At 35.3% G+C, this 25,568-nt stretch overlaps 2 protein-coding genes across 3 annotated transcripts in view; one reads left to right on the top strand and one right to left on the bottom strand.

The window, feature by feature from the left end:
• LOC100743139 overlaps window positions 1-25,568 on the bottom strand; it is a 93,405-nt gene that overhangs the window by 19,005 nt on the left and 48,832 nt on the right. The gene's annotated exons all lie outside the window — the stretch shown is intronic.
• Window positions 1-25,568, top strand: part of LOC100740095 (breast cancer type 1 susceptibility protein-like) — a 39,250-nt gene that overhangs the window by 4,986 nt on the left and 8,696 nt on the right. Inside the window, exons 3-7 of one of the 2 annotated variants that reach the window (XM_003488785.4) lie at window positions 190-4,079; window positions 5,083-5,147; window positions 5,955-6,774; window positions 7,452-7,569; window positions 8,400-12,437. In XM_003488785.4, coding sequence (XP_003488833.1) covers window positions 190-4,079; window positions 5,083-5,147; window positions 5,955-6,774; window positions 7,452-7,569; window positions 8,400-8,593 — 5,087 coding nt within the window. In that variant the 3' untranslated portion in view covers window positions 8,594-12,437. Of the gene's footprint in view, window positions 1-189; window positions 4,080-5,082; window positions 5,148-5,954; window positions 6,775-7,451; window positions 7,570-8,399; window positions 12,438-25,568 lie in introns of those variants that run through there. The other variant, XM_024367010.2, reaches the window with a different exon arrangement.

Here is a 25,568-nt window from a genome sequence, read left to right as displayed (position 1 = left end):
CGAACATTCTATATTAACAATATCTCGGAAAAGCTTTAAAATAGCGTACTTCACTACTTACTACAGCCTGTGAACCAAGACTCTCTTACCGATAAATATGAAGAAACTCTGTACGGTCCTAAATAGCCCAGGTGATTCTCTAACATAAACTTTATCAAGGCCGTGATAAATCCAAAATACCTTTTTCAGTACTGTCTCATTTATCGAGACCACGCTGCACGCAACAAAGCGAATCGTCAAGTAATACCGAATTCAGTAGATGTGACACAAAGGAGTTGATCAAACCGAGCTGTTCTTACGTGGACACCAGTCTACAAAAGGAAGCCGTTTCCAAAAAAAAAAGAGGTCGACCTCGAAAAAACCTGACATCACAGAAAAGCAGAACGAAATCTACGCAGAAGAAAGGCGGCGCTATCACAAAATACTTATCAAAATGTGGTTTGTCTGGCATAGGACAGTTAAATGAGTCGAATGATTCTCTAGACGAGAATCAGTCACAGGGCAAAGTAACAACCTGGCTGGAGAATCTGTCCAAGCAGGAAACGTTAGACAGTCCTTATAAAACTGAAATCGTACAGTCTCCAACATGTGATCTTAACGACACGTTAATTATGTCAGTTTCTCAAAACGATTCACAGATCAAGATCGACAATTTTGACAAAGACGTTGATACGAGGATGAAGGATGACGCTAGTCAACCTGTCAGACAGGTTCGAAGGACATCTTTGAGGAGCGAGAATAACGAAAGCGATTCGAACAATACGAGCGATCGCAGGACGTCTACGGAGACGAAGACTGCGATTGCTTCGTCAAAGCTGGACTTTGATACGATGAATCCGAAGCCGAGCACGTCGAAGATGACGAGATCGTTTGACGATAGTAAGGAAAAGAGCGAAGAGAAATTCATAGACGTTAACAGGACGTCACCCTGTGACATGTTGTCCAGCATGCAGAAGAATTGGTCCTCTGTAGAGAAGTTTGGCAAAGAGATGCGCACGAGGAAGAAGAGATTGAAATCCTTGAACGTGAGCATCGAGAACAAGGGAAAATCTCGGTCAGTGAATGAAGCTACGGTGAACCTGAACAAAGAGGAAAATGCGAAGCCGAAAGTTGTCGACGACATAGGTAATGGACGAACGAGGAAAAGAAAGGGGTCGGTGATGGCTGAAGACGTCGCGAATGTCGCCGTGGACGAAAGATTCGACGACGGGAAGAAAAGTTCGGCAAAAAGTGATTTTGTTGACGCGAGAGATGCGTTGTCCCCGGGGGATAGAGAAGATAGATCGATGTCAGAGAAAGTTCAGTCGACCACTGAATCGTCCTTTATCACGCTAGAAGAGGGTAGGCAGGTACACATTCGATATTTGAACACCTGTCAGATGAACACGATTATCGGCGTAACATACGAGGATTCACGAGCTGGCATTGAAGCGGACCAAACGAATAATGGCGAGGAAACGATGCTCCCTACAAAGCGACACGTCGATCCATTCGATACGCCTTTCTACGATCGAGATAAGATATTTTCTCAAGCGTCGCTAGTTAAATCAAACAGTGACCAAGGCGGACCGAATCTGCTTGATGAATCGCGTAATGAGGAAAATTGTTCTCCGACACCAACGAAAAAGATTACGATGATCGATGAAGCTGATTCTACCTCAAACTTACAAACTTCAACGCCTCATCGCAAAAGATTGTCTCTGAAGAGAAAAAGTACAGAGTTTAAATTGAATAATTCTCCCAGTCCGATTGTTGATTCTCGTGTTGGTCTGCAGGCTGTTAGACGAGACTTGAGATTTGAGATTGAGCGTGAAAGTGATCAGGCTGATGGAAACGTTGGCGCAGATAAGAGAAGTCCGGAGGAAGCAATTGGAACACAGAAACCTAGAGCTTCTACAGATGATAAACTGGATGGTAAACGTGTCAGAGGCTTGACTGCCACTTCGACCGAGTTTGCAAACAGGAGGCTGGAGAACAGCGGGTGCAATGTGTCCCTGGTCACGTTCAGGAAACTAGGGAAAACTTTCAAGCGTCGCAGAAAACGAATTCCCTTCTTGTATCTGGGAACAACCAAACGGAAAGCGATGGTGGGCCATTATCCAGGGTTCCATTTACAAAGACCGTGTAATCCGATTGATATATTGGACACGCTGGATAATACAATTCAAGATGGCTTTGGTAACAATGCACTAATCGCGTTGAACGATACACAGATAATAGATGAGGACGAAGGCAAAGAAGCAGAACCTGTCGCGACAGTAAGTACTGTAACTGAAGCGATCGTCTTCAATAATCAGATAGATCATCGTGAAGAAAATCAGCCTCAAGAAATTCAGGAGAAAATTGTTTCAGTTGTTGAGATCCCTGACAGTGTTGAGAATAAATCTCCAGATATAGACGTACTCTTGGTATCTTTGAGTGGAAATAAAGAACCATATCTCTTACCATGTGACGAACAGTATGCTAAATCGAATAATACGTCGACCAAGAATACCGTAAAGATGATACCATCAGCAAATGACTCCCAGTTACAGTTCCTCTCTTTAAAATCCCCCCCAATCGACATTTTACAGACCCAGAAGCTGATCCAGGAAACTGAACCTGACACAGAGACCAACAAAGTCTCTGTCTCTGGAGGTTTCTTCCACATGTCAGATCAATCCGATTCTCCCCGTACGCCAGTGAGAAAAAGGAAGAGATTTGATAGTCAAGACAAGTTCTCTAATAGAATGAAAAGACAGTCTATAGTCAGCGACGAGGAGGACGTTTGCTCCAATCACAGTTTCTCGTCAGAGGTCACGTGCATTAGGAACGACGACAAAGAAGTCCCATTCTTCCAGACCAATTTAGGCGAAAATTGTCAGTCCTCTGATCCTAGCAGCAAAGACACGGAAATCGTGCCGGTAAGCTCTAGCTCAAATATTGCAGCCAGAGAAGAAGGAAACAAGAAGAAGGTGTTTAAGAGAATTTTGCCAATCGCCAGTTCAAGCACTGATTCCCCGGACATTGTCTCTCAAGCCGTCTCTCCAACGACCAAGCGAAAACGAGACGTTTCTCCTGAAGTTAGCGACGGAGAGTGGAACGCGATCGTGCACAACTGGGTCGACGAGAGGTGCAAAAAGAAAGGTAAGTTGGAGCAAACTCGTGATTCCTCTAATTTGATGAATGCGTCTCGCGCGGTTAAAGACAACGCTTCGTTGAAGTCTGGCTCGTCAGATCGTGACAAATCTACCAACAAACTGTCTACGCTGCAGTGTAGACAGCAGTTAGACTTCGCTGGTAGATACAGCGACGAAGGAACCAATTTCAGTGGATCCAAGTGGAGGAAGAGTTTGGAGCCTAAGAATTCGTCGATTGCTGTCGAGGACTCGCCTGATTTTGAATTGACGATAGATCGAATTAAAAATATACGAAACAAAACAACGGAACTCATACAGCCGGATACTTACGACGATATCATAGCAAATGCAGACTATGAAGAAGTCATTATAGAGGACGATAATGGAAAGAACAGAAAATCTAGAAGAGAATCGGTCGAGTGTTTGGAGATAGATAGTTACGAGAGAAAATCTAAATTAGCAAGATCGTGTGTTGAAAGTTCTTATTCGTCGAGTAAAGATGTTCTGTGCGTACGTTCTAATGGATCTGATAAGGAGAATAATAACCAGCAAATATCTGGTGCATTGTGCGATAGTGACAATGAGAATGAAGAGATACTACTTCCGGTATATGTAAATGTGGTTAATGAGAGTTCGAGGAAGAATAGATTACAAGAAAATTCATTCAAGTCATCCGGCAACGAATCCATATGTATTTCAAATAAATCATTGAGACAGGGATCAATGACTTCTTCTTCTCAAAAGCATCCAACGAATGCGAGTGTGAGCAATTCTACAATTAAGGATATGTCCGAACATGATTCTTTGATGGACATCACGCAACATGATCTGATGATTAAACAATTTGAGATGGATCTGTTTGAGAAAAACTATAAAAATTCTAACGTGCCTTTGGAAATGGAAAAGAAGATTCTACAGACGCCGAAGCGTAGCAAGAAGTGCTCAAACGCAGATGGAAAGGTTGGTCTCTTCATCTTTTATGAAAGATTCATATACGTATAGATTTATATTGATTTGTACGTGAACGGGAAGTATATGAGTTTCGAAAATTGATGATTAACATAGAGTCATTAAAATTTTAGGTGAAAGTATAGAAAACGGTGATGTTAAAAGAGTTTCACATATTTTTCACAAAATTTGCGAAGTTCTAGTATCGGTAAATTATAATTTATAATTAATAAATAATAAATAATTTATCATTTTTCTGAAATTATAAGAAGTGTCAAATGATATATTTACTTGTGGGACAAATGAAAAATTTATAGTAATATTTAGTGCAATATTTCTAATTATTTGTAGTGCAATAGTATTATTTTAGAATATGATACTTCAGGTCTTTTATTAATCTAAATTATTTATTTTTCTTTAATTATAAAGAGAAATTTAATAAAGGGAGTAGAAGAAGACCGTATATAGTCAGACGCTATAGTCATTCCGAATCTAATATTACTTTTAAAATTTGTATGCATTTCAAAATAATTTTATTCAATTCGCAAATTATAATTGTATACAAATTTAAAAAAAAAGATTTAAGGAATATCTCAATAATCTACTGACCGTGAAGATCTATAAATAAAAATGGATGACGATGATTCTCTATGGAAGATTCCTATAAAAAACTGAAAAGACTGCTGTAAACTAATAAATTCTTCACAGAAAAACCTAAAAGTTGTCTAGAAGATTATGGAGCTTCTCTTTGCCAAATTCGAATAACTCTTTTAACCCCTCTTCAACCACCCGCCGCTTAATTATTCTAATTTAAAAAATGATTCGATATTTCCATTTGAGCGTCACTCGTTCGTAATTTTGAAATTTCACGTAATTCAAAACAATCATTTAGAAAGCTTCGTGCTTTAGTATTATTCACGGTGCTTAATTGATAACTTTTATCGTCCATCCGCTACTTAAAGATAAACAAGATCCTGCAGTCTGAAATACTCACTCTCTGCTTTGAAATATCCAGGACGTCGAACACTCGGGTGAAGAAGACGACATTGTCGAGAACACTCCTAACACAAAGACGAAAAAGTAAGTAACACGAGTCTCTCGTAACGTCCATTCTTCTTTCAGTTTTGAAAGGTACATTATGCATTTCAATAACAGCATTACACATTAACGTAATTTTTCTTACACCGTTCAAATTTTTCTAATAAGTGTTGTATTTATATAACAATTGCTAGTTGGAATGAAGATGAAGAACTTTCCATTGAAGCAATTCAATTTTACCTGTTTGTTTACTGAGATTAAAATGTGCATAGAGTTTTACGTGTTTACTCTCTATCAATGCGTCATTCGTATTTTGCAATGATTCACAAAATAATTATTTTTTGGAACGAGGATCAAGAGACTTTCATCGAAGCTGCCTAATTTACCTTCTTGAAAACTATCTGTTGGTTAAAATTCAAACATGCAATAAAGTCTCCTATCTTTAATAGCGTTTTACGACTGATAATATAAATATATATTTATGATAACAATAATTTGTAATAATATTACAAATATAATAAACAGAATAACTTCACGTGAAATTACTTTTGCAATTAGAAACACAGCTTCCTCAGTTCTATATGATTTAACATCGCGTACAAAGGTCCATTAACTAGAAACTTCTGTTCAAAAGCAAAGAAAAGAAAAAGACGCATCGTCCATTTTATTTTATTTCCATTTTATTCGATTTTCACGAAGATCGCTTTTTATTTGGCATATTGCGCGCTATGAAAAGCCACACAGCACATCAATTCCTTAAACCCTTCTAAATCCTCCAATATCCGCTATCAAAAAATATTCTGCATATCAAATCGAGCAATTTTACGCAACCGGTATCACTTTCTTCAGTTTGGGAGCGATCAATTCGACGCAGAGAAGTGTGATATCGTCGTCCTCGGTTTCGAAGACCTTCGAAAAAACATTGCCTGCCAAAATTCTACAGTCGGCGACCGGAAGATGCCTCACCAATATCAGCACTCCAAATTCCACGATCAACATTCCTCCTCTCTACCAGAGCACCCCGAAAATGCATCAGTCTATCTGCAATAACGCCACGAAGCTTGTTCCTCGCGCGAATGAACCCTCTAACAAGCAGACGAAGGATTCCATTCAGCGAAATATGAATCGAAGCGTTCAGGGAAACACTGTTCAACGTACAAATAACATTGAGGAAAGTGTTCAAATTATAAATAACAGTGAGGATAATATCGTTAAAAGTACAAATAATGTTCGAGGCGTTGATAAAAATATCGCTCAACGCGCACACTATACCAACAGACAGAAGTTCTGTTTTGTATGCAGCGGGCTGACAATTCATGAAATCGATCTAGTGAAGAAGTTAACGCAAATGCTGGACGGTAGATACCTGGCTCAGTTCGATAAGGATGTAACACACGTGATCGTGAAAGCTGACAAAAATAACGGAGCTAGCAACACGTTGAAATACCTGCAGGGTATAGTCCATAGGAAATGGATCGTGAGTTATCAGTGGGTAGTGGATTCGGTAAAGGAGCAAAGATTAGTGAACGAGGAACCGTACGAAGTGGTAGATTCGAAGACTCTCGAAGAAGGCCCTCGAAAATCGCGATGCAGAGAGAAGGGTTTATTCGAGGGATTCTGCTTTCTATGTATTGAACCCTACATCAACGTTTCTATAGAACAGTATCAGGTGAGCATGTTTTTCAGAATATTTCTTCCATTTCGTCCTTTTATAGCGCGAGAACGAATAAAGAATGTTACATTTGTATTTCTCTACAGAATCGTCTGTTGCGAACGAAACGTTTCAAGCGAAATTTAATCAGCGAAGATATCTTCAAAATTTCGACACGGTCTTTGTCTCTATTTAGTGGAATATTTTCATAAAGAATAAGCATTCTATTAAATAACAATTTTATCTTTGTTTTAAATTTCTCCAACGTAATCGCGATAGTCGTGTCTCGTTATCTCGGTGTTAGTGAAATTAAACGACGTTTCGTATAAAACGTGCAATATATTCACAAATGGTGAACGTTTGAATTCTTGCGTGAACAACTGTGTCACGAAAGCTCACAAATTTTTCATATTCAACTTGCGGAAAAAATAGTAGAAAATAGAAAAGAAAGATATAACGAGGAAAATAAAGAAACTAAGGTAAAACTATATCAAATTTGAAGCAGAGAGTATCGTTATGCGAGAATAAATCACGCTTATAAATTTTAAAGGTTTCGCGTATTATTATGGTTGAATAGTTCGCATCGAAACCCCAATTCAAGAAAGGCGTTTATTTATGTTCCTCCGACCATCCAATCTTGCTATGCCGTTTCAAGTTGAATATACGCCAAGTTTTACTGATATTGTCTCTTTTAGGACTTGCTACGGGCTACGGGTGCCATCGTGGTCGACTCGTTATGCGCTCTAGCCGCTGAGAAGAATTTGATGAAGATCATTTTGATTCAGGCCGACCTTCATGAATTCCAAATTATTGGTAAGATTATCACATTTATCAAAATTAAAAATGAAATGCCGAGTAAACGTATTCTCAATGGAATTAAATACTGTTAATTAAAAAGGTAAGAATATGCAAAAAGAATGATTTCAATGAATCTTGAAATTATGTTGGAGACAACATTGAATTGATAATTGTTTTTATTAATCATTATTGTAGATGTATATGAATAGTTGTGTAAAAAAATAATCTCACGTCTTAAGATAATCTGATTATCTTATACATAAATCTTGGATATAATCTGATATACAAAGTTGAGAATTATATCTGATTGATTATATTTAATGATTTTGTTTTTTTTTTTTTTGTGTGTGTGAAATTTGTCAAAAGAAGAAAGATGTCCTTCCTGTATGATTAATCTACTTGAAATATTTAAATGTCAGATCAGTTTGTAAGTTCTTGATTCGTCGTTATTTTGCACAACTCTTTCTCCATCTTGCACAACTTTTTCTTCATTTCGTTGATAGTTTTTTCAATTTCATCGTCATAAAGGGATTTTTGGAAATTATTTTTTAACAAGCGCAGGAAAATAATTAACTAACCAAAACGCTTTTCTAATTTTACAGTAACTTCAATGTTCTACGAAATATCTATATTTCATTTTTATCTACTAAAACAAGTTCGGATTGAAATAATCGTTCGCAACAGCAAAATATCAACAACACACTAATAACATGCAAATTTCAACTATCGTCTCCCACAACGTACAACTTCCTGGGAAATGTATCAACTGAACTAAAACTACCCTTCGCCACAAAACTGTCCCGACGTATTAATTATTTCTTTTTCATTTCTTTTCCTTCTCGTAGAATGGTACAAACAGACTCGTGCCATAGCAATCGTCGACGAATGGATAGTCGAGTGTATCAGTCAGTACAAACTGATATCGTTCTATCCATATCTGCAGGAGTTGTCGCGACAGGACGTTCTCGCGCTTGGTTATCCGGAATATCTTGTCGAAGAAGAGACTGGCTGGGATTCTGATAGCACGTGCGATTTGTAGACATGACATTCAGCGGGGCTCCATTGCTTTTAGCATAATTTCATGTCGAGCATTACTCACTTCCGCTCATTTCCATGAATTTAAATCCCTTATCAGTGCCACATCGTTTGAATAATTTGCGCATATTGTACCTATGATTTAGTTTAGAAAATTTGTATATTTTTTAGTTATTATATATATTTGGAGAAAATAGTCTATAACAAAGGGAATATTTGTTTTTGCAACAGATTTTGTTCTCGTAACATTGTTTAAGGGTGAATTAAATTACCATATATGTGGATTTTTGATGGAAGTGATTACGTTTAATGAGGAATTTTTTGTATGTATCGCTGATAGTAATATTTATGGCAGGATATAAGACATTTTGTCATCATTTTTACCACTGTGATTACATATATGAATATTTGATCTCCTAACAAGATCAAAATATATCATGGTAACAGTAAGTTTAACAAAGATATTCTGTTCTCGTTAAATTAATTTAGATTTCTACAACAAAACTTTCATTTAACTTTTTCATCGCATCCATCAATGTTCCACACACTTCGCCAACGAAAACAATCATAATGTAATTACTAACAAAATTATTTTCTTATATTACCAGTTGAAAAAATTATCGATACTTATTAAAAATTTGTTCAATTAGTATGTTAACTTTTGTATTGCATTGATTTCGAACAATTTATTTTACCATCAACATACAAATCAATATTCCAAATTCTGTTTCATACTGCAATAAATACGAAGATCAATTCAAACTAAATAATCAGATCTAGAAATAATCAGTAGTAAGTTCAAGCTTTATCCACAGCAACACAAAAGCATTTCAAATCATATAAGTAACTATAGACATGTTCTTTTATTTTATTATTATTATATATATATGTGTATATATTATATATATTATTTTATTTTTATATGCACTAAAAAGATATTAGCAAAATAACACCAGCTAAGGATAAAATCTAAATTCATAAGAAAGATAATAAATTCGTGTCTTATCCGCAATACACAATAACAGAAGAGTGCCTCGTAGATCATAATATTTATATTAATATTAATCGTAAATATATTTTTCTACATACATATATCAAAACAATCACCAAATATGATCAATTTAAAATAAAATCTACATTTGTACAAAAATAATAATTAGGAATACTAATCTCGCGCTTGATCCACGAAACGTAGCAATAGAAAAGAGCAATTCTCCACGAGACATGTTCTTATTTGGATTGTTTTATATTACAACGCGAACTCGATTCGCACTCCTCAAAGATAGGACAGCGGCTCTTTTCTTAAATATTTACAATATTCGCAAACAATACTTATTATCATTTTTCGTTTTACCAATCACCGAACGATCGATATAACTGATTTTTGAAAGCATCTTCAACGCGACGCACGACTTCATATGGTCTCAGCAATATATTTTCTTCTTTCTAAATATCAAGCGACACGCAAAAATATCCAAGTAGAATCAAAGGAAAGCGCACCTATAAGAAAATAATTATTAGAAATGATAAATTCACGCTTCATCCGCCAAACACAACGACACGAAAGAACTCCATAAATCAGTCCACATCCCTTCACAATGCTCATAGTCAGCAAGCCCGAATGCTGTGCGTTGAAATTTTGTAATTACATGAAACACATAAGATGTATCTAGTTGCGAATACACAGCCCTGTTTAGGGCGAGGCATGTGGTAGTGCTTGGAACGTGCAATATCATGATCATGGGTGGATTTAGGTACTGCGTGTTGCGAAGAGCATTCAGGCCACTCACGTATTCACGGATACAGGCAAAGAATATTGATTTGCCCAGGACCACCTGTAGGCAACTCTCGTCTAACATTTCTCACGTATACACATACATAGACACGCGCGTACACCATGTCAGTGGTTATGAATCTAGTCCAATTGCCAGCAACCAAGGAGAAATAATCACTGTGTCCGTTATGCTCTCTATTTCGATGCACTCTAACTGCACAGAAAGATAATCATTGCGATCGATAGTCGTTTGTATTTTCTATTTCTTCTCCTTTCTTGGCTCTTTTCTCTGTTTATTCCTCATACTTTTTGTACTTCTTTTCGTCGTTAATTATTCATTGCGTTTCACGTTTATAGATAGAATCACCCTGAATTTTTCAATTCTTATGATGGTTCATAAATATTGGCACATTTACTGATTTTATACAAAACGTAATAATAGGTGTAAGCTATCAAAGGAACTGTTAATTGACGAAAATTATGTAGTACAAATGTCCAGGATAGATGGCAAAATTTGTTAAAAATCTCGTGCGCGACTTGCAGAAAAATAACGAGGTCGCGCACTATAAATATGAATTTAGTTCACAGCAATTCTTGGGACGCATAAATTAATTTAAGAAGATTTATAATGGAAGAAATTTTCTTTTTTTATTTTTTACTTTTTCCCTGAGGGTTCTATTCTCTACGGTTGCCAGTAGCGGTATAGCTAAACCACCGTGTTGAGTGTTATAACGCGATGCAGCAAGCACCAGACCATCGCTATTTTTCAGAAATAGAATTTTAGCCTTATCCATGTGCCAGAACTCAAGTGGTACGAAAGTAATTTTACGGGTTTGGAATACTCTGTACTTTTAACTTGCACGCGCCACTTCTTCGCTCAATAGCCGAGACACTGTTATAAATCTTGGAGTTTCCAGACGGCCATACGACGGCCAAGCTAACAGTTCCCGCGACAATAACTCGTACCCTCTGGAATATTCCGCAGGGATTGTACATTTCACCACCTCGACGCATACCTCCACACAGCTATACAGCACTGAGATCTCCCTTCCAAAGGCACGAAGTGCAATGGAGCGAAGGGTACGAGACATAAGAAACACCGAAAGCACGCATTTTCGGCAGAACTTGCAAACATATTTTGAAAAGGTCAAGTTATATCATCACGTCGCTATCTTTACACTCATACACACACATACGTACACCTATTTTGAGAGAAAATACGTTCAAAAATCAGAATGAATCGATCGTAATCAATCTGTCTCCTGCAGTTGTGCGTCGCGAGAGTGAACACGATTGGTTATACCTTTCGCTCGATTTTACAAATTCGATGAAACATATGAATAATATGCGTATTGGATTAGGAAGTTCGTTCCGATTTACATTTCGATTTATAATTATCTCGATCTTTCGCTCAACTTGAATATTTCATCCTTTCAAAACCTTTGAGGTTTTTCAGCGGAGAACTTTTCAATATGATCTTTTATGTTGATCAAATTCCTTAAAAATCTGAACGAACTTTGCGGTAAGCCAATATAACGAGAAAAGCTCGTGCAACATTCCGCAATGACGTATGTAAGGTTAAATATGTGATAATCGATTTCTTGATAAGTTCATGATCATCATTGATCTGTAACCATGACGACCTAGATTAGTTCATGATATAGGTGCTTGTTCTAATTCTAACAATACGACGTTAACTAAGTTAATATGTTACCGAGGTGCTTTTTGTAAGTTTAGTCTTTAAGCTTCTGTTTTTATGGTAAGAAGAACCTACGTGTATAATTTTGTTTAAAACGTATCGATACGGTATCGAACAAACTGAAATTATTAATCTTATCTGTTGAAACGTGTTCTGCGAACTTCTAAGAGCAATAAAGATCTATGTATTGTTTAGATTTTTCAGCGTTATATACAACATTTTGTTTCACGTTTTTTGAAAACATTCCAAAAGTTTCCAGTTAACTGTTCAGTTAATGGTTGTTCAGAAACTTCGTGAAGAATGCTTGCAACGTTTCTTGTTACGTTTTTGATGTCAGAATAATAAGTAATACAGTATGAACATTTCTTATGCAAAGTATTTTTTTACCTTGGTGCCATTTACATAAACTCTTTAGTTTTAAGAAACTTCCATTAGTTTTGTATTACTTGCGCTATATTCTATACTGTACACGCTACGTCTTTGCTTCAAGGACACAAAACTTCTTTAAAGAAAATAGAAGAAATAAAAAGCATTTTGTATATACGTTTGTTCTTTTATATTCTATGAAATAAGAATAAACAATTTTTTTAAATAACATGTTTGTTCCTTTATACTGTATGAAATAGAAAATATCCCAATAATTAAATCAAAGTATTCCTTGCACGTGTTTACTACCACATACTGTCTGCTCTTCGAGTATCTATGGTTCATAAAATTGATTTCCTCGCAAGAAAGGTTATAACGTAAATGATAGAAAAATGGATCTTCTCTTACCACGTGTTGCTTTCTTATGTTAAAAACGAGTCTAAAGAAGAGTATGTTACCATTAAAATACATGTTCTTCTCATGGCAATAATAACTGAAATGTACTTCTCTGCACGATATTCGATCATATCTTTTGTTTATCTCGTTTTCTAAGAATAAAAAATTCGCTCAGTAGTTTAGGAACGTCTATTCTAGAAATTCTAGAATTTCAAACGTATATAAAGCGAATTTAAAATGCGTATAAAGTGAATATTCTTCGGTATTAATAAAACTGCATTTTATTTAATCACATTTAATACAGAGGCCGTGTAATAGAAATCCTGTTATTACGATTCATTTTTATCGAGCAAGCTATTGAAAATGAATCGATGAAAGAGTTTACGTGCATCTGTATATTTTAGATTATTTCGAAATAATGTTATATGTTCGATTTTTCGAATGTTAATAGCATTCACTAACGCAGTAAAAATCGAATCTCATTTCGTACATGTAGTTGTACTTTCAGATTGCAAGCTTCTGTGAACTTCTTTCGATTACTCGAACGTTTAGAATTCTCAGTATCGTCCGTTATGTTATCCTACTGGAATATTAATGATCGTTTCGTACGAAGCCTGCTCAATATCGCCATAATGTTGTTCGAAATGGTTGTCGAATTATTCACCGAATGGAAGGCAGCTATTCTACCATCGTAGTACGGAATACGATGAATGTTTGCGAATCACTCGCGATTGTGCATAGTATTGGATGTCCCTATTGTACGATGTACCGTGTACACGAGTACAGCGTACACGAATCAAGTCTATTTATATTCTAAAGAGTACAATCTTGATACTGCACAAAGTGTCAACAGTTACGTCTTTTAAAATGCCAAGTTACGGAGTTGCGAAGGAAACTCTATTGACATCATCTTCGTCCCTCATTTCATAACTCGTGACTATGTAAGTTTAATACTAAATTAACTTTACGTAAATAAGTTAGCAAAATCAGTGATATAATTAATATTTGTACGAGGAGTTTCTATAAGAATATGCAAATTTTATGTCGTATTTTATATCAGTGAATTCAAAGACAACAGTTAATTTTTAGTCATAACTTGATCTTTAATCATCAATAACTTGGAAACTATAAGCAGTCAAACATACAAATCTTCGTATATCTTATGAGAAAGCCATTTTTATTCAAATGAAACATATAACGTCGTGTAACATTCATTTCTTAACTGTAATAGGTCATTGTTACTAATAACTGAAAGATATGCATTGTAATTCCATTTCCGAGTTTAATTTCCTTCTATTATTATCAAATTTCTAAGTAAAAAGAGATTTAATCACCGAGAAGTGTTCTAAAGTTGGGATATAGAAGTTTCTGATATTGTAGCTGATATATTGTAAATAGTTTAACGGTCCATATTCGAAAGAATGAATTGCTAGAATCCGAAAAAATTGTATTTTCAAGTGCAGTATATAGTTGAAAAATAGACTTGTAGAAAATTGAGAGGAGATTCGTATCATGGAAGAATCAAGTCACGTAGAAGGTATCCCAGAATGAGATCATACATACACCACAAACTTTATCTACGATAGAAGGCTATAAATATACGTACAAGTTGACCATACATACCAACATACTATCGTAATATTCCTGAAGACTATATCCAATCTTATAACTTTTGTTCGTCGTTTCTTTTCACGTCATTCGTCCTTCTTCTCTATATTTCATAACCAAGTATTATTTGTATCAGTAATTATTAGCGTATTAATAATAGTAAGTATTAGTAATAATAGACAATAAGCATTAAATTTATAATTTTAAGTTTCACACTACAATCTTATTTTGTATTACGAATTATCTTCTATTTATTGTAATAAATAATAGATCACTCCTGGATAACTAACTTTTTCTCCTATGATTAAAATATAAAAACATCCAACATCCACACATCTAACTTCTTTTTACACCCTACAAAAATTACACGATAACAACTACAGTATTTTCTCCAATAACAAAGATTATATGATAAAAGCTATAGACTTCTCTTAAATGCCTTAATGATTCTTTAAATTACGATTAAGATACCGAAACGTCCAAATTCTACGCGTGTTTCTTACAATTCTCTCTTACACAAACCACAGCTTCTTATATGACACAACGATAGCTGCAATTTTCTCCGATAATAAATATTCTCCCCGAAACATCGTAATAAGCCATTCAACGATTAAAACATCAATCGACGATCGGAACATCACACTTATAATTTCCTTTTCTATGCTACAACCGCGCCTTCACCTGTGGCCAGGTTCCTTCGACGACAACAGTCGAGTGATATGCATCAACGAGTGGACGGATCGGTCTGATGCGCGACGTGCCAATTCTACTTGATCGACGCGTGTCACAATGCGGTCATTTGGGGATGGAAAATGGTCGCGCACTTAATTTGATCGCAATCAGCAGAATGAAACGATAATCAGGAATTAATGGCAGACGAAATACCGCACGACCAGGCCAGTTAAACCGCGTTAAAACATAGCAACGACCGGGCTATCGAAGCGGAGAAAATACGCTTGCGTATGCGAATGGGAAACGGGAGCAATTAACTGCCGAGTGCGAAATCGTGTAAGCGATTCTTGAATAAATAACCAGCTGAGGCTTCGAGGCCAGCAGATCCTAAGGGGGTGCGTTCGGGGAAAATAAGGGATTCGTTTGTGAATAGCGAATTGAATGAAATGAATCTTTTAATCTGATGGCTGACTAGCGAGACTATGTCTTTGGAATTAACACGTGTAGTGTCGCTTAATGACTTTGGCGATCGTATCTGTCTTTGCACAGAACGTACGGGCAAACGTTGAAGATTGACGAATACGTTTACCTTAAAGCTACGGTATAGTGAGTAATAATAAAAAGTTAAAAAAAATTGCTATTTGTGTATGTATGTGAAATACTAATATTAGTAACTTTTGTATTGCACATTTTTTATCAACTCGATAATAATCGTGTATTCTGAATATTACTTCTATTCGTCGCTTTATTGAACTTAATTATCAAGTAATTATGGTAAATGGTAAAACTGATTAAGAATTTAACTGCATCATGTCTTTTTCAGAAAACCATTAAATACTATGTTTCTATCATTAATAACCAATAAGAAAGAAACGTCCTTCTCGCAGACTAATAGGTGTTTTAATATATCCCTTATTTTAGTATATTTTTTATAACCTTATTTCCATTTTTTCATAATGTTGCATCGCACAACGCTTCGTTACTTTACTGTTAATGGCGTTAAGAGCAAGAGACATGCTAGCGATAAGACTTTCGAGCAGAAATGTGAAATTGAAATTATGGTAGAAAAGAATGAAAGTGTGTAAGTGTCCTGTAAATATCCAAAGTCTCTACAGTCACCCAAAAATCCTCAGAAGGGAAGAAGAAACTGGTGGAAATAAAATGAGTGGCTTACTGAGATTGTTAAATCAATTTTGTGCTGATTTATATTATAGTTTTACAATCGTTCACTCTTCGACATAGTTATACTGTTCGTCACCTACCAACACATTCGTCTGACTTACGGCAATCGGTCCTTGTGTCCGAGAAATCGGTTGTAAATTACTATTGAACGAGATTACGGTTAACAGAGACCCATTCTGCTCATCATGGCGTCGAGTCTCCTCGTTTCGTGGAACAGGTCGTGTTTCCTTTCAACGGATTACAATTACGTGTGCTGAATCGGAAAGACTGAAGCTGGTCGTTCGTGCACTTTCTTTCTCGTTGTGCTAACGACTGTGTAATAGTTTCGAAATAGATGGCTGGAATTCGAGAAACGACTACGAACAAAGAATGTAGTTTTTGAGGGAGAAGTAGTTAGATAGTGCGATAACGAGGATAGAGAGATGATTTGTGACGCGAAGATCATTTCGGATGAATCATTGAGTGATCAATGACGTCGATATTTAATAGAGTTATATTGATGATGATATAGGATGAGTTATTGTACTGTAGGAATTTCGTTTATAACTATTTGAATCTGTTTGGAGCTCGGAAACAAACTTCCACTTTTGTCGGTTTTCTAATTTCGCTATATTATAATTATACACGTAATTGATCATTTCTCAAGAAACAAATGACTTAAATTAAAAAAACAATGTTTCTAACTTTATTCTGTACTTTTCATTTTATTGTGTGTTTTCCAACATTTTCAAAACGTTGGTCGTCGTAATAATTCCATCGGTTTTCACATAACTTTCAACGACTTGAAATAAATTGTTCAATTTATCAGTTATATTTTTAAAAGACCCACGTCTCTGAAACGAACAGGTTGTTTCCGTTTTCGTTTATGTCATAATAAAATCCACTTTGTTTAATCACGAATTGACATTAAAATCAGAAAATCAACAACAATGTGCTTGTCGTGTTTCTCTCCTGTGATCTCCATTTGTCAACAATGGCACGATAACTGAAAATTCGTTATTCGCAAATTATACGATCGTTTGTACTGCGACCGAAAGTTGGAAACCAGTTTAGGAGTCTTCATAATTCAATCCAGAGCGTTAATTATAAGCTTACCAGCTGGCTATGAGCGCCGTGTTACGGTTAATCCCATTAACCTTGATTACCATAAACGTTATTTTCAGTACGATTTTCAAGGTATTAGATATCGTTGATAAACGCAAATGATCAATTTCGTTTGGTACTTCTCCGACGATAAACAAGCATTAGAGCAATTAGTATGTTCGCGTTAGCACGTTGAACACAATTTTATCTCGAAGAGCGTTATCAAAGCGACGAAAGATAATTATTGCATAGCATTATCGTACGTATATGATAAAATATCAGAATATAATATCTTCGTTTTGAAATAAAATTTACATCCAGTGATACGTGAAAGTATTCGAATACTTACAAAAATCTCTTGCGAATATATCGTAATGCGCGTTATACGAAATTTCAAATTTTAAAATTTCATTAGCGCTAAGAAAAATTCCATACATGTACGCAAAATGAAAATTATGTTCACTACGTATCGTCAAAATACAGATAGTGATCTGATAAATATTTCATCCTAATATTCAGCGTATTTGTACTTTATCATTGTACTTTTCATGAACAAAGTACTTAAAAATTCGAAAACAGGATATGTGGAAGCGTACAAACACGAGGAATGGGAATAGCAGTGTTAACAATACTGGAGCATCGACCATATTATCTACCATACATATGGAACAATATTTCAGAACACAGAAATTTGATAAAATAAAAATTCAATCCAGCGTCGCAAACGAGCTTTACTTTGCCAAAAAACACTTGTGAAAGCCTGAAAGAGACCAAAACATTCGAAAACATTTGTCCAGAAAGAAAAAATATCACTATTTTTTCACTATATTTTTTTCTCTTCTTCTATTTTCCATCCATCATTCTATGTGTTCGCCACTCGAACAGTTGTCCAACGAGTGATCTTTGACATAACGTCGCTGGCGCGTGTCACGTTTAACGGGATCGATTTTAAGCACCGTGAACCGTGCTTGCTCTGATGCTTGTTCTATTAGCGCGATTCAATTAATTTAGAGCAATGCACCGCAGCACACGCGTCGTGGAAAAATCGCGCGACGAAATTGGAAAACAGAAATTGGAACGGAAGCCACGTACGCGCCGAGTCTAACGTTTATACGCCTCTTCGTTCTACATGCACATGCTCTCGCGAGATATAATCTTCGTGAAGCTAGAATCGCGACATATGTGAGAAGCGTTATTACACATTTTGAAAATAAGCAGATCTTGTCTGTCGAGTCAAGTTTCCTTTCCTCAAGCTGTGTCTTCAGCGTCTTACCGTAAGTATGTTGTTTCGTTTTTAGGCCTTAATTGGCGAATTAAGACCTTGTTACATGCTGTTGAGTGTTAAACTTTCTAACAGTGTCTCGTCTTAGTCAATCGAGAATCTTGAAACATTGGAAAATTGTTTTTCTTCTACGTAACTTATATAGTTCGTATTGTTTATTCGTTCGTTTCATAACATTCTTAACTTCTTTTAAATATTTCACTGTTTCAAGAAATATACAGGGACATGGGTTTTGTATGATTTTACATGTAAATAGACACTAATATTTCTGACAATTTTCTTGAAATTAAATATCACATATTTTACGCGAGTTAAGAAAGCATATTATTTCTATTTGTACATCGATTCAGGAAGTTTTTATCTTCATGAAAAATGTCCAATTTTAGGTCAAATTATACGTATGGATAGGGATTAACTGGTAGAAATATTTATAATGCAATAACGTAATATATAAATTGTTTGGAGCCATTTTAGTTTGGCTATGAAAGAGGTCCCATATGGAGGACTAGACGAGAGCCACGTATAAACCCCTACAACCCTTTCGTTACAGTAGAAACAGTCGATATTACACCACCACTAAACAGCACGCCATAAGTGTGCATTAACTATGTGGACGGTAAATACGTAATACAATAACAGTACGCTAGAAGTATACATTAACCACGTGGACAGTGTATAGCTACCCCATAAGCGTAAAATAATTACCATACTTTCATTTCATATATGATAATATTATTCGCATAATAATATCAGTATTAATATATAATTGAATAATATCATTTCTTTTTGCATTTTATTTATCGTGATCAAACTGAAGATGTTTATGCAAATTCGTATTTTTGCAGGTATAATTAAAAAGATGGAACTTTATATGTAGTAAATTAGTTCTATCTGTTCTATCTACTAAACATTATAAAGAATACCGTACCTTGGATATTTTATGTATTTTTTGCGTATTATGCACTGTGTAAGTTTTTGCTTTAAATTTCCTATAAACTTCGCAGCCTGGTTGATATATATCGTGAACGACTAAAAAATTTGTAAAATATTATTTTCCCTCCGCTATGAAGTTTGTAAATATAAATTATAGATATTGTTATAAATATCGGTATACTTTCACGGTAAGACTTTTTCTTTAATTAAACGAAACATACAGCTTTCGAATACAACGACATTTCTCGGACAGTTTTAATGATCGAAGGATATTCTTTCTATTGTTTTTAATAAAATTACACGCTACCTGCCGATACTTAAACAGCTATTGCCATCGAATTTACCGTAATAATTTCATTTAATTGAAATATTATAGTTAACTCACTGTGTCAAGAAACTGGGTTATCCAAAAATAATAAATAACATATTATTGTTTTTAATAAAATTACACGCTACCTGCCGATACTTAAACAGCTATTGCCATCGAATTTACCGTAATAATTTCATTTAATTGAAATATTATAGTTAACTCACTGTGTCAAGAAACTGGGTTATCCAAAAATAATAAATAACATATTCTTGATTAAAAGCGTTATCGAACATTCATATCACGTTTATACAATTTCTACGCATTACTTCCACTTCCTGATTCTTAATGATGGAATCAAAAATAACACGAAATATACGGTTGAATAATAAATCGAGCACGTACGTAGTAGGAGGAACGTTTCGCTCGAAAAGGAACTTAAAAAGATATCGAATGGCTTCGTAAACAGTTTGCTATCTGTTATCGGAAAGAAGATGAAACCTGTGAATCGCGAGTGGAAAATAAATTCCAAAGGAACGACCCATCCGCTGCGAAATTATAAAAATAACTGAAGACCTTTAAAAACGACAGGAAGCGAATTAGGGGGAATGAAAGGTTAATGTGACGGTTATTCATCGCGAGTAATCTCGTTAGAGGCATTACAAAGTGAACTGTGGATTTCATTTTCGCGAATATTATTTCTGTCGAGGAATCAACCCACATTCTCGTGACGAACAGCCTACGGTGTGCATCTGGTAAAAAAGAAAATTAGTCTTTTATGAGACTTATAATCTCATTTCGTTGCTAATAATCGCGTTTTATAGAGTTTCGCTACAGATATTCCTGATCATTGTCTGGGTAGAGACAAATTTCGAGAAGAGGAAGGTGCTTGTAGAATTTAGTTTGATAGATTCGGATTCATTCACACTTTTATTACTGTGGAGCTGACGAGAAAATGCTTTTATTACACGGGGTATATAGTTCGAACTGTAAGCATTTTTCTGGATAATAAGAAACAAATATCGGTAGATTTAAAATCATTAACGAGATAATAAAAATATAGAGATATTATCATAAAATACAAGAATAGAATAAGGTCGAAGTAAATGAATAAATTAAACGACTGGAAATAAAGGATACTGGAATAAATAAATTGATACAAGTATTAAATAAATGGAAGACAGCAAAGTACGAAGAATAAGAAGAAAAGGGATGAAGAACTTTAATCTTTGTTCTACGTGAGACTACTATAAAATTCTCAGTCCAGAGAAAATCAAATTCTACGTTGTCTACTAATCCACATATGTCGCTCATCTCATTTAATTAAGAATAACTTCATTAGATATAGGTTAGGTTTGGCAAAGCCATCCTAAAATTAACAAACACTTGCGGGCTTCGTGCGAAAGCGTTTACCCAAGCTTAGATTAAACTCAAACCACTTTACCTTCATTTAATAAAGAAGCAAGACCTCCTTGAAAAGAACCAATTTTTTCCTTCAAAATAAACATCGAAGAGTTTTCATCAAAATACAACAAAAAGAAAAAAAGTTGAAAAAGGACTATTAAACATCTGCAACCACTCGTCCAACTAACTCTAAAACCAAAGCCTGGCTTCATCACAGAATGAAGGAACTATATCCATTGGGACAAGTTTATTCGTGGTAACATGGCGTACGTCGCGTTGTTTCGCTTAATTGGCGGAAGGACCGGAAAGAAAATGAAAAAGCACGCAACGCGGTGAAAAAGCTCGTCGAGATGAACAATACGTAATAAACAGTAAAACGAGAGTTTCGTTATTACAGACGTGCCCCTTGGCCTTCGACAGTTTTTCTACTTTGAATCGATTTGAATTGGAAGGTTTTTACCAGCTGCCTGTTTCACGTTCTCGCGGATCCTCTCACCGAGTTCTGATTTTAAAGATTCACGCGCCACCAGATGGAAAATACAGGATTTTTGTCTGTGTCGAAGATGTTTCTGTTGATCGACATCGTCAACTTTCTTCATTCATTCGATGTCTTGTTTAGGATTTCTTCGTGACGCTACATGAAATGGAGTTTTGTTTCACGAAATAGAATTTTTATTTGAACTTGATTTATGTGGAATTTTTGGGCGGATCGAGGTGATTTCAGTAAAGTCATTTTATAAAGTAGCAGAATTTTTATCGACTGTTCTGTCCTGCCAGAAAATTAATTGGTTAAAAACCTAGCGATTTCTCAATTTCATTAACCACAAGTATCGTTGCTTAGAAGACGACGCAGGAAAACTCTATACATAAACATCATTCTTTAAAATTCATATTGGGATTTAGGATTATTTAGACAATCTTATTTCAGCAAATAAACTCATGGAAGTGAGTTATAGATTTGTCGAGAAATCGAACGCTGATTACATATTTATGAACGCCGACTATATTTCTAGACACTGAAATTGAAGGATCCACAAAGATGAAGTGAATCAGTTTGACTTCTGAGTGGCTTAAATGTACGCAACATTTCGGACAATTTTCTTCTACAACGATCCACCACTACACTTCATTCTCGTAATAGTTGTCTTCAAAATTTCAAGGTAACGATCCCGACACATTTTTGTTTCACAAAATCTCCTATCTTCGTCAACCATCGGCAAAACCATCGAATAAGGAACAAAGAAGGGAAGAATTACTAAAAAGCGATGGAAGCTTCTCCAGAGCTTTGTGTTTTTTCCATCGAACGCTTCAGACCCTTGCTCTGCTCGTAGCTCGCATCGCTCGAGAAACATTTACCCCGGGTCTGTTTGGACGGTCGACGAGACACGAGGTCTCAAGCCTTGAAGAAGAACGCTTGACACGAATACGGGAAATGAGATGGAAATATGATTTGTAGCTGTCGCCTTGCGGGGTTTATTAGAAGCGAACAGAGAGAAACGTTCGACCGACATCCTCTTCAATTACGTCGTTTCAACTCGGCAAAGAGAAATCACATTAATGTTCGGCAAACAACTGGTCCGCGGACGCGAGTCTTCCAGTCGAATAGTTTGCCAGCCTTTGATATGCTAATTTCCTCGAGATTCTTCTATCCTGGCTGAAGAGCCAATGTCTTTTTCCTTCGTTGCTGTGTTTTCTTTCTGGTGCTAAGTCTGTCCTTATTTAAATCTGATTATAGATGGACTTACACTACTTGGACGATGATTGAATCAGTTCGACTATTTAGTTGATCGAAGAGATGATTTCCGTGAGGTTTCTAAGGTCAAATTTTGCTTGTGTTGTTTGTTCGATTGTAACTTCAAGAGCGCGTTACGTAGAAATCATGGAAGTTTCTATAATACTCGACTTATACTACTTGAACGATGATTGAGTTACTCGTACTACTTGCATGTAATGTAAACTACTTGGAAAAAATTGTAAGCTACCGAAATAATGTCTCTGTGACTTGTTCAAAATCTAATTTATTTACGTTCTCCGTACAATCGTGATTGGAAGTGTGTACTAATTAAAAATTGTAGAAATTATCATAATGTTTGACTTGTACCACTTGAATGATAATCGACTACTTGGTTGAATGGAGTGATATTTCTGCGACTTCATTGAAATCAAATTTATCTGCATTCTTCGTACAATTACGGTTTCAAGTGTACTATATCGATATTACAGATATGATCATAATGCTTGACTTATACTACTTGGATGATAATTGAGTTATTTGTATTATTTCATTCAATATAGAGTGACAGTTTCTGCGACACTTTAACGTAGATTTATTTTGTCTGTTTCATCGATCATAGTTTGAGATGTGTATTATTTAGAAATCGTGAAAATGCCCACAGTAATATGACAATTAAAAATGTGTAACATAATTTGTATTTTAGTCACGTGAAAGTTTTTTTTTGGAAGGGAAGATATCAATTGTTTTAACTAAAATGTAATTAGTCTGCGATATAATACTCTTTGTTATTCGTATTCATTTCTCACCAATCTGACGATTCGTTCATTCCATCGCTGTTGACTTCTTCATTTTTGTCATTAAAATATTTTTCCAGTGTCTCTAAACTCCGATTTAGAATAACGAACGTTTTTCCTATCATAAAGTTTCATAACGATTTAAAAGAGTTACCAGTCTGTCCAAGAAAAATCATGAAAAGTATCTCGATACGAAATATACAAGTACGAATTTCATAATTTATATAAGTACAAGTTTTCATTGTACTTATATGTCTGTAATAAAACTTTCCGCTGGTGCGCCAGTACGACAAAGTTATAGTAAGGTTACGAGTTTGATAAATCTTCCATTTCGACTACTTGTACGCCGTACGAAGTCGTGGTTATGCTACTTGCGTTATTAAATTTTCACTTAGGCTTCTTGCATGGACGAAGTCGTGGTTGTTCTACTTGCATCATTAAACCGTCTCCTGTACTATTTGTCTGACAAAAGTCATAGATGCGTCACTAAAAGAAAATCATTGTGTCTCTTTTATTAATAAAAATTCCTGCAGAGAAAGAGAGAAAGAGATAGAAAATACGTTCTACTACTTGTGATACAAAAATCGTGATTGTACTACATAGACTGTTAAACTTTCAGTTAGACTTTTTGCACCGCTAAAGTTGTGGTACTGTCAGCTGTACTACTTGTCTGACAAGTGTTACAAATATACCACTGCGAAAAAGTCATTACCACGTTTCTGTTATTAATTAGAACATTTTTCTTAAGCATTTACAGTAAGCATTTCATTCGTCATATTTTGTATTAGAAATTTTCAGTTTTGTTATTTTTGCGACGATCGTGATTGTATTACCGTTTCGTACAGCTATACTACTGATCTGAGGAATATACGGATATATATATGCAATATAAATTCTAAAATTTTGTGTATGTACTACATCCACGAATCAACAGTTTTAAAGCGTTATCGAGAAGCTTAGAAATGAAAAAGATACTCGTTAACCATCTGCACCTGCTTAATCGATACCAACAAAAAGCATTAAGGTGGTTACAAAAAAGCAACGCCAATTTCACCGTTTGCAGAGAATCTTCTATTTTTACCATTTATACCTTCCACTACCCCTCCAATCTTTTTCCTCCTCCGAGCTTTTCCTATTTCTTTCTACACATTAATCATCCTACTTTTACTATAGAGTGTTCACCTGCTTGTCAAGATTAACACAATTACTTGTCTGTCTTTTGCTACCCCTTTTCGGTCTTGGTAAATTTCTAAACAAATAATTAAATTTCATAATTTGTCCAGTCCATATGAACGTAATAAATATCGTTTTCGATTGGTATACTGAAATAACCGATTGTTCAATCAAAATATATATATTTAATATATATATTATAATAGCCAGTCATTCAGTTTCTACGAACCTAACCAAAACCTAACCAACCTACAATAAAGACAACGAGTTAATCAGTAAAGACAACTTATCAATTCAAGCCAAAAACAAATAAAATAAGATATCAGAATAAAAGACTAGATAAAATAATAAAAAACTAGACTAGATAAAATAATAAAAAACATACAATAATATAATAAAATAATATATATTAATGAAAAGAATAAAAAGCTAAATAAAGGCTAAGAGGGCTATTTAATAGCATTGAGTAGCCCTCCATTGAGCTCGCTAATGAAATTGGCTGCCTCTGAAATACCGAACAGCGAACGCTGCTCGCACCATCACCCTCCATATTCAATACACATACCCATAT

This window comes from Bombus impatiens, unplaced genomic scaffold, assembly GCF_000188095.3.
Source record: "Bombus impatiens unplaced genomic scaffold, BIMP_2.2 scf_0264, whole genome shotgun sequence".
In the NCBI taxonomy this organism is placed as follows: domain Eukaryota; kingdom Metazoa; phylum Arthropoda; class Insecta; order Hymenoptera; family Apidae; genus Bombus; species Bombus impatiens.
Note: the sequence above shows the minus strand (reverse complement) of the source record. Positions and strands in the feature narration are given on the sequence as shown.